General features: G+C 39.6%; 1 protein-coding gene across 1 annotated transcript; it reads left to right on the forward strand.

Annotated features, from left to right (window-relative positions):
- Positions 1-640: 640 nt before the first annotated feature.
- On the forward strand, positions 641-5,991 carry LOC148868662 (protein NRT1/ PTR FAMILY 5.1-like). The gene is made up of 5 exons (XM_088967550.1): positions 641-749; positions 902-1,027; positions 1,420-1,637; positions 2,375-2,931; positions 4,919-5,991. Exons 2-5 carry the CDS (start codon positions 910-912, stop codon positions 5,748-5,750), a joined length of 1,725 nt encoding a protein of 574 aa, XP_088823676.1. The 5' UTR covers positions 641-749; positions 902-909; the 3' UTR covers positions 5,751-5,991.
- Positions 5,992-10,912: the final 4,921 nt, after the last annotated feature.

Consider the following 10,912-nt stretch of genomic DNA (forward strand, 5'->3'; position numbering starts at 1 on the left):
GATTTCGATGAGGAAATTAATTAAGATTGAATTCACTTGATAAATATTTTAACAATAAATGTATCTGCATGTGCATCAGTACTCAACAAGGAACCCTCACCCATCGATCACTTCTCCTCGACGATTCATTGAATGTGAAACACAGGTGGGCCCATGCAACGGTCGGTCCAAAACACGCCTGTGTGCGACCTAAGCCATGGGCTAATTTCCACCTGATAAGATGCATTGTTCCTTTTCCATCTTGAGTACTAAAAAGAAGAAAGATGTTTTGTTCCAATCCTCCCGTCCAGAGCCGAGTCCAGCTGACGGATTCTCTTCTCTGAAAAATCACATAACCCCAGTCAATCCGTTGTCCAAGCTACGGTTGGTGGTATTATCTACCAACCTTTTCTTTGTGAGTATAAGTTCACTGACTCAAACTCAATTATTGGTAACAAACGAGAAACTGTTCAGCTAGCTTCAATGCTCATGCTCCTCCTTCTCTACATTAACTGATCGATTTTCGTCTTCTTAATTCCTGTTTGTTTCTTTATCTTTTATATATATATATATTATATATATATATATTCTTTTCCGTTTTTAGTTTTCTTGGTGATGAGCATTCCTTGTTTTCCTTATGTGGCGGTGATTGGGTCCCCTGCTTGTCAAATCCATCTCTTTCTCCTTCCTCCACTGTTCTGCTCGAGGATGAATTGGAATCTCAAACAAAGTTACTGTACTCTGTGGTTAAATAAAACTGGCGTGTTGAGGTACACCCACCCGTTTCGCCTTGCCTACTTATATCTCACTTTACACCCTCTATTAGCCCAAGAAACCTCTATTGCTCTCCCTCAACTTAATTGCTTGCTAGTAACCATTCTCTCTCTCTCTCTCTCTCTCTCTCTCTCTCTCTCTGAAACAGGTTCTCTAATGGAAGGCAAAGGTTACGCACAAGAAGTTTACACGAAAGATGGCACCGTCGATCTTCGCGGACGTCCGGTTCTCGCTTCTCGAACAGGGAGGTGGAAGGCCTGTGCTTTTCTAGTTGGTAAGTATCGTTTTCTAGTTTCTAGTTGGTTTAATTTTCGTTGACAGAGGAACGTCAATATGAATAAATTTATGGCTCAAGGTTTATGTTTGCAATATATATATATATATAGCAATACCTCATGTATGTCTTGATTCACAATTTCATCGTTTCCCTCAATTTTCAGAATGATAAATACTAGTTATTTCTTCCAATTTCCAAACTTCCTACTTTTGGTGTTGTTATTTTTAGTTCCAATCTCCAGAAGAAAAGAAAAAGCGTAAAAGGTGCCCGTTTGAAAATATCGGAAATGCTCTAGGATTTCCAGTTTATCCGGGGATTTACACAGAGAGATGCATGCATCTAGTAAGATTAGTAAACTGAAATGAGTTATTTTGGTAAAACACTTGCAGGTTATGAAGCGTTCGAGAGGATGGCTTTCTATGGAGTGGCTTCCAATTTAGTGAACTATCTGACAACCCAGCTTCACGAGGAAATAGTTTCATCTGTGCGCAACGTGAATAACTGGTCTGGGTCGGTCTGGCTAACACCCATACTCGGCGCCTACATTGCGGATTCCTACGTGGGTCGGTTTTGGACCTTCACTGTGTCATCTCTCATTTACGTCCTGGTAAATTATACATTTTAAGCTGCACTAATCTTCATTTTGTTTCTCCGTTAATCTCTCTCTCTCTCTCTCTCTCTCTCTCTCTCTCTCTCTCTCTCTCTCTCTCTCTCTCTCTCTTCACACACACACACACACAGCACACACAGTTGCACATAAGCACATAGAAGGCAGAAACCAAGCATTGAGTTTTCTTGGTTCATCAACTTATCAAAACCAGTAATTAAGAAGCTTTAGACTCGGCCACATATTTGGTGTCTTAGAGTCTAGACCATCCAACTTGGGAGCACCACCCATTTCTTGGAGTGGCCAATTAAATTATGAGCAATGGTCCACAATCCACAATGAAAGTTCCACTGATAGTAGTCCCTGTTTCATCAGTACAATTGTTCTGGTTGTTTCCCATTTATCTTTAAGGTTGCACTATATATGTTCTACACAGTCTCTTCAATCGGTAAAAAAAATGCTTACTTCATACAGAAGCCATGTCTCTCTTCTACCAAATTCAATTCCCAAGGTTCCTCTCTTTTTAATGCATTTGTTTATGAAAATGAACCTCAACTATTTGAAAATGACAAGTACTTCATATCAGTTAATAAATGTTTACCGAACTCTAGATATGAATCAAAAGGCTGTCCCTTCAGTCCTAGTAAAGGATTCGCCGCTATTTTTCCTTGTTAGAATATAGTTCTTGTGACTATTTTGGTTAAAACTAGTATCCTTATAATTCCAAAATTGAACAGGGCATGGTGCTTCTGACAATGGCGGTCTCTGTTGGATCCTTGAAGCCAACATGTGCAAACGGCATATGCAATAAAGCTTCTAAATCACAAATCGCGTTCTTCTACTCATCTCTCTACATTATAGCAATTGGAGCGGGTGGAACAAAACCCAACATATCCACCTTTGGTGCTGACCAGTTCGATGATTTCAACCCCCATGAGAAAGATCTCAAGGTCTCCTTCTTCAACTGGTGGATGTTCAGCTCATTCTTAGGTGCTTTGTTTGCTACCATGGGTCTTGTGTACATACAAGAGAACGTGGGTTGGGGATTCGGATATGGAATCCCTACAGTTGGTCTCCTTCTCTCCTTATTCATCTTCTACTTGGGGACCCCAAATTACAGACACAAGGCCAGGAAGACCAAAACCCCTGCAAGAGACCTAATTCAAGTTCCAATTACAGCCTTGGCAAATCGCAATCTCAAGCTCCCTAGTGATCCATCCCAGCTTTATGAGCTTGAGCCACACCACTATGTGGTCACTGGAAAGCGACGGCTTCATCACACACCGGCTTTTAGGTAAGTTCCCTATCCACTTTTGTTATAGCTGTTTTGACTTTCGTTTCTTCAAATATTGAATTTCCTCCTTGGTTTCTAAAGGGATCTGCCTCTGGGATGTTGGTCAACTTATTAAACTGACCCAATCCCAATCCCAATCACACCCCACCGAGAGAAGCTCATGACATCATGTGAGCCTTAAACTTTAAAGCTGGATCTTAATCGCATTGCTATTACTACCCTGTGCTAGTAGTACATGCAGCAGTAGCCAGTAGCTAGGGATAGCTGTGTGTACAGGTCTCTTCGTCTCTGTTCTGTTAGTGTTACTGTTATGAAAATGGTGTGTGTCATCAACTCTTGGGTCTTGATCATCATATGTGTAAAGGAGAATTGAATATTAATTAAGGGGGCTTACTTTGAGTTTGAGGGAATTCTTTCTCCTTGCTCATCTCACGTTCCTGTTGATGATGTGAGGGAGTGTATGCTTTAGGGCCGACCACTCCATATGGCTGCTTAGGAGATTTCCTGTGGTTAAAAAGGTGGGGATCTATTGCCCGGAAACTAGCAAAATATCTGTTGGTGTTGGTGGTGGACTCTTGTCCTATCTTCTTGTTTTAGACACAGGATGCCTCACCACGGAATGGTGGACCCCTGTCATATAATAGGCGGCCGACTGAGTGGATGCGGATCCTACTACACTTACACAATATATATATATATATATATATATATATATAAAGTAGGACACTGATGTGATGAGAGTTTGTTTCTATACAATGCATGTCTAGATACACAGGATTCACGACTTTGTGTGTAGCAAATAGCGAATGCTTGAAAAAGATATTCCGCCAATCAAGACTATTTGTACTATATTATAATATATATATATATATATATATATTAAAAATTAACTTTGAGGCCTTGGTGGAATTGGTTGCACTTGCACTTGGGTCTGGCCGTCTGGGTTTGGATTTGGATTTAGAAGAAGGAATCTTCCATGATCTATCTCATGGCACAAACATCTATATCAATTCCCTGTTTTTCCTTTTTATTTGGACTTGGACTTGGTCTTTAACCTATGGGTAATTGGGTATGGACCCAAGTGACAGAACATGAGACTTAGTCACCCCAGTATCAACCAAATCAACAAATAATATAATATCCCATTTGCCTGTTGGGATGTCATAAATCATAATAATATAATATCCTCAAAACTCCCAACTCAATATTATCAATCTTATAATTATATTTAATGAGCCCCACCCTGCACTATGGCCTCTCGAGTCGTAACATACAAATCATTTCCACATAGATTAATGACCTTAGACATGCCTATGTCCATCAATAAAAATTATTTTTCTCTCTCGTTTTCAAACGACAAAAGCTACTAAATGCTGTGTGCGCTGGCCAGTCTGCAGATCAGCTTCTGTGACTTGTGGCTGGGTCATCAGTCATCACTCTTGAATATTATCCCCACCCCATCCACCCGGTATGCGGGGACACGAACGAAGCACACAAGAGTGGGGACCGGCCGACCGGGGATCCTCTCATATCACAAGGGGACCTATCAAACATTCATGTAAATTCGATGGGAACACCCCCTTTCACCTTTTGTAGACTTGATCCTCTCATGTCTTCGTTTAATTTCTTGGGTGTACCCTGTACATGGTGGCCCATAGGCCCATTCGCAAGCATTGGGCCATTGGCCATTTGGTATTCCCGCTGACAATGGAACTGGTACGATCCATCTGATCCATGATCCACTCCCATGCAAAACCCACATACACTGACTGGTTTGTGGTATCGGATTCATAATTTCATCCATCTCGTTCTCATCCAAATTTATTCATATTTTGCGCCCGTTTCCAAACCCCTTCCTCATGTAATGAACTGGATTTGATCCGATCCCGATGGCAGAAACCCAACCCAAAAACTGTAATGGATCCCCCCATTGAAAAGCTAACATGCATAGCATAACTTTGTTGCTTTTTCTGGTACAACCTGATAGGTTCCTGGACAAGGCTGCAATCAAAGACGGCAATGCAGCGGGCTCAAGACCACCCTGCACTGTGACTCAAGTTGAAGGAACCAAGCTTGTATTTGGAATGGCCCTAATATGGCTAGTGACCCTGATTCCTAGCACTATCTGGGCACAGGTAAACACTCTGTTTGTCAAACAGGGAACCACACTGGATCGGCACATAGGACACAGCTTCCAAATCCCAGCTGCATCACTAGGGAGCTTTGTTACACTCTCAATGATCCTGTCTGTGCCGATGTATGACCGCTACTTGGTGCCATTGATGCGGCGGAGGACCGGCAACCCCCGGGGAATCACACTCCTTCAAAGGCTTGGAATTGGGTTTGTGATCCAAGTTGTAGTCACTTTAAATGCATATATTGTAGAACTCAGAAGGATGCATGTTATAAAGGTACATGGCATCTCCGGTAGCAAGCAGGTTGTCCCCATGAGCATATTTTGGCTCCTACCCCAGTATGTTCTTTTAGGCATAGCAGATGTATTCAATGCCATTGGTCTGCTTGAATTCTTCTACGATCAGTCGCCGGAGGACATGCAGAGCCTCGGAACCACATTCTTCACTAGTGGGATTGGCGTGGGGAACTTCTTGAATAGCTTCCTAGTCACTGTTGTGGATGACATAACTGGGAGGGATGGGAGGAAGAGATGGATTGGGAACAACTTGAATGCTTGTCATTTGGACTACTACTATGGTTTCCTTTTGATCATCTCCACCATTAATCTAGGCATCTTTTTGTGGGTATCCAGCAAATACAAGTACAAAACAGAGACCATTGAAGTGGCTGAGAGCAAGGTTTGATGAGTTGAGATGGAGAGTAGGCCTGTACACAATGCTCCTCTTTGGATTTCCAGCCTTGAGCTTGAGTAGGGATGGAAGAGCATTGTCTAAGCGTGACAAAGTTTGTAATATATGTATGGAACCCCTCATCCTTTCGGTGTTGAGGGACTCGACTCAAATGACAAGTCTACTGAGTTGAGCTTTTCCTGACTCAACGAGTCAACTAAAGAGTCAATAAATTAAAAATATATTAAAATGTCAAGTGCATTACTGCATAGTGCATACTACTCCATTTGTAGTTTATATATAGATGAAATAATTAAATGAATTAATAAAGTCCAAGTCTCCAACCGTAGAAGCGAGTTTGTTGGAGGAGTTGAGTTAATAAAAACCTCAATCCAGTGAAGCTAGTTGAGTAATTAGATTAGATTTTGGAGTTGGACCAATAATAGTTAGTTCTTAAGTCATAATTAATCGGTTGGATCGGGATTCGGGAAATCTTTTATATGGTGCTTACTGTTTAGCACCAAGTGTTTCACAAGCGACTCCGGATCTCCTGTACATGCCTACCCACAATACCTCCTCTCCCGCGTGAATTGGAAACATCTCTCCCTATATAATGGTACTTAGATGATGAGATATTCTTCATGTATAATTGATTATAATAAATATAGACAGGATTCTCGTGGGCAAGAGATCTAGAGAATGCGGTGTCACAACAAATTAGAAACACCATCGCTTTCTTTAAAAAAAAATATATATATATATATATATATATATTTGAATTTGTTCTTATATGATAACTAAAAAAAGCTGTCAGCTTTTTCAAATTTATATAACTTTAAATTAATGGGAGCAACGTTTTGTGAAAAGAAAAAAGGCATGCCAAACACACCATTGAAAAGCATTTCCCTTTTTTTCTTTTTTTCTTGATGTGAGAAGTCGGCGAAATTGACCAGACAGAATCACATGTAAGGGTTGGGGGTGCAACTTTGCGCCAATTGAACGGAAAATAGAAGCAGATGTAAACTCACTGCACTGCACTGCACTGGATAACCTTAACCACAGAAATGGTTCTCGCTTGCCGATCCTGTATTTTGCGCGTCGCAATCCGACTTACGAATTGCAAAATTTAATATCATGGTCCATATATGATTTGGACTCCACCATTCTACAAATAAAGATATTTAGGGGGACCTGTGTCTCTCTCTCTCTTTCTCTATAATCGTTTTAGAGCCTCTGACTTTTGTTAGGATAGAATCTAAGTCAAGGCATGAAAGGATTAGAAATATATGGACAGGAGTCTACTTCACAGTCGATATCAATCAAGAATAGAAGATTTGCATATTTCTGCAATTAAGTAGGATTAGAATTGCAATTGGGCAAAAACAAGCACTCCCCCCCATTAGGTTTATATGGGAAAGATAAATTGAAAGGGACTGTGCTATTGTACAACAAAGATTTTGACAGCGAGAATTCCACACCTGCAATTCCATCTACACATAATTTTAACGATCAAACTAGCAGTTTTCATGCATCTTTAACTTGTATTTGGAATTTTGACATCCAAGTATCACATGAAGATACAAGACAAGAAGAATTGGAATGGAAATGATATGTTTGAGTTTATCCTATTCTGGGATGATCTCTGAAATTTGCAAAACTAGAGAAAAAAGCTTAACTATTCATATTATTATTATTATTTTCTTCTTGAAATTAAGCGTATGGAAGAAGGCAAAGAAACTAATGATATTTTCAATTGGACTGAAATGAAACATAAAGAATATGAACCAGTTTTCATCTGACCCGTTTAATGCTGGACTTGGGCTGTCTATACAAGACAAGGGTCCATGTATGAAAATGGAAAAGCCAGACAAGACATGACCAAGGTAGAGAAAGATAAAAATGGCCAGAATTAGAAGAAATTATTATTACCTCATGAATCCCTACTTATGTTTTCATGGGCCAGTGTTTAGGCCAACTGCAATTTGGGCTGGTAGTCTCATCTTGGGCTTGCATTGGTTCTTTTGTGCTTTGGATATTGCAACATGTATGATGTATGGCGTATGCTGTAGGGATATGTGATTTGTTTATCCAACATTATGTCTTTTTCACTTTTATTCTGTACATTTAATCAACTTTATTTATCGAAATTTGATAAATCCCTCGTAGTCGTAGAAGATTTTTCTACCAAGTTGGGATAGTCTGCATCAATGCGAGTTTGGGAAGATGTCAGATTAGTGACCTTAGTCTCCATCTCCATGCTCCATGCCTCTTGGATTGATTTCGGTCTTCACCCGCTAGCGTAACATGCCTTACAGACTACACTGCCTTCAAACGAAGAAGATGATGATGATGGGCTTATGGGTCAGCCCCAAAACTACACGTCCTACATCTCCTGTAATTTTTTTTTTTTTCCTTCAGCTTAGATTGGAAGGAGTGCAAATATAAATATGTACGATGCAAAGACTTGTATTTTACATTTCTAAATTTGCATTTGCACTGTACATATTTAAATTTGTACTCTTCCCAAACTAAGCCTTCCGTTTGATAATGATTAATAAAATTTTGGAGTAAAGTTTGTGTTAAAAACAAGGAATAATCAATTTGAGATGCTGTATTATTTCATTTGTAATTGTGTAATAACAAAATTCAACGGTCACCAAGAGTGGTTAAGCCAAAATCTCACTCAAATTGTGCAATACTTGGGGCCTGTTTGATTTGTAGGGATAGAGGTTTAGAATCATAAATAGAATCTCATTCCCATTTCTGATGGAATGGCTTTCCCCTATTTGAGGTAATAGTCATTTCCTCCCCATTTTTTGGGAATGAAATCCCATTTCAATTGATTCTAATTCCTATTTCCATTCATGTTTAAATCAAACCATCATTCCAATTCTGATTACAAAAGATTTTAATTCCAATTCCGACTCTGAATGTGAACCAAACGGGCGCTTAAATATTAGCAAAATCTTTAATTTGGCTGTAAAAGTAGTTGTTAGGTGGTTCACAAAATTAAAGAACATCAATGGTATATGAATCTAGCTAAGAGAAGAAAACCTTTTCATGACTTGGTGTAAGGACTATTGTAGGGAACCTTCAATTTGTGTATTAATGGAAACCTATTCAAAAAGAACCTGCCTTCCAATTTCCAAAAGGAATGGTCCAAAATCCGGAAAAGGAACGGAACCAGCAGAAGAAAAAATAAGCAAAGTAAAGGCGAGCAAATTGTGTAGACTGTAGGCTCTTAAATGGTACCTTAAGAATAAAGGCTTTTAGAAAATTCCAAATCTGCTTTCCGACAGCCAATCTCCTCTGCTTCAAACAATGATTTTCCCTTCTAGAAATCGTCAAGTTCTTTCTGTATGCAAATCAAACAAACCACCACACAAGATGTTATGGCTGTGGGAGATTTCTTTGAAGTTAGGCCTCCAACTAATTGCGCATACATTTACGACTTGACTAGTGAATCTTTGAAAAATGAACATCATAAATTAACGACGATTTGGTAGAAGACATGCATATTCAACTACAGATTTGATTGTTGGGTACACAAGGCTTAAGGTTGCCGTTGATGTCGATGTAAGGGGGAGAGAGAGAGAGAGAGAGAGAGAGAGCGCGTTTGGCATGGTCAATTACGTTCTTTTATGGTTCGAAATGACAAATAAACAGTCAATTTGATGCCTACTTCAAACAATTGGAGTCTGAAAAACTGCACTCTCTTTTGTTTCAACTGACTGACTGAGCGCCCCCCACCCCCCATCTCTAAATCACCTTGAAGATGAAAATGTTGAATACCCATCTCATTTGCAAACTTCAAACAAACAGGAATTGCATGAATATGTCCTTCAGGAATCTGTTTTTCTAAGTGCGTCCTACAGAAATCTTAACTCCCCTAAATAAGGAGAACAATTTCCATCTTTCAATCCTAAATTATATGGTTGCTTAATTTTGATCCAGTTACCTATCAATGGGACCAATTCGAAGTGGGTCCTGACTTGTAGAGCATGGGAAATGTAGGAATTTGTAGGACTCCAAACCCATTTAAGGGTCCTATGTCGATCGTATTCACAACACCTCAGATTTAGCCATAACAAACTTTGGAAGAAGATTAAACATGGAAATTCGTGATCGTGCAGACATTTTGGTCAAGCGCGGGCAGCGGATTGGATCGGGCCCAACTAAAAAATACAAAAGACTAATTAAATCTGAAGTGGCCCAAGAACAATCCACATGGCAACAAGGTGGAGGCCCAATAGGCAAGTCGTGTTCCCTTTTCCACGCCATCCTGTTGATGGAGCAAATTGCAGCCCAAAAATACAACGCAACTTGGTCCATATGCACTTTTTTGTAGGCGGACGTTGTGATTAAAAGAAAAAAACAAATGGGTTATAGTAGTAAACAATCAACTGATACAAATCCAAATTGACATGGCCACATGGGCTTCTGAATGGTTAAAGTTTTTCAGGTTCCATATCTTTCTCCAGGCGTAATGTGTACGTCTGAATAGACCTAACAAAAAGTTGACCCAATCCGTGAACCCGACCCAACCCAACCCGAAAAAATAAGGTTAGGGTCTCATTAGTTTAGCTACCCGAATGTGAAAATGACCCGATCCGACCCAACCCCCCCAAAAAAACTGTATTATGTTGGGTCATGTGTCAACCCGCTGACCCGATTGTCAAGTCTAATTGGAATTATTTATGCATTGTTAGAAGTTTCCACTCTTCAATTTTTTCTATTTAGTCTTTACTTTTTATTGTTTACTCTTTAAATTATTAAATGTTCAAGCTTTTTATTTTATATTTGAAATTTTAAGGTTAATTCTTTTAATTTTGACACTTTCATGTAATTTTTCTTTATTTTTTTTAATTTTAATTATTTTTTGGGATGACCCGAATTGTCCCATGGGTCAATCTTAACCCGAACATTTAGGGTTAGGGTCTAGCATTTGACAACGCAACCCAAAATTCAACCCAACCTGAAATCAGCCCAAAGTACCTTGACCCAACCCAATTGCCAGGTCTACGTCTGAGTCTCTAATATGGACAAGGGAGAGTGATAACACAGCCAATCCGAAGGACCCTATTTTATGAAGACTAAACACGTGTCAAATCCATAAGAGTAGTAGATTGACAATATGTTACCATTAATTAGGGGTGCAAGTCGGGCGGGTTGGGCCA

The sequence above is a fragment of the Nelumbo lutea genome, chromosome 2 (genome assembly GCF_056320005.1).
Source record: "Nelumbo lutea isolate HS-2025 chromosome 2, American lotus-T2T, whole genome shotgun sequence".
Taxonomy (NCBI): domain Eukaryota; kingdom Viridiplantae; phylum Streptophyta; class Magnoliopsida; order Proteales; family Nelumbonaceae; genus Nelumbo; species Nelumbo lutea.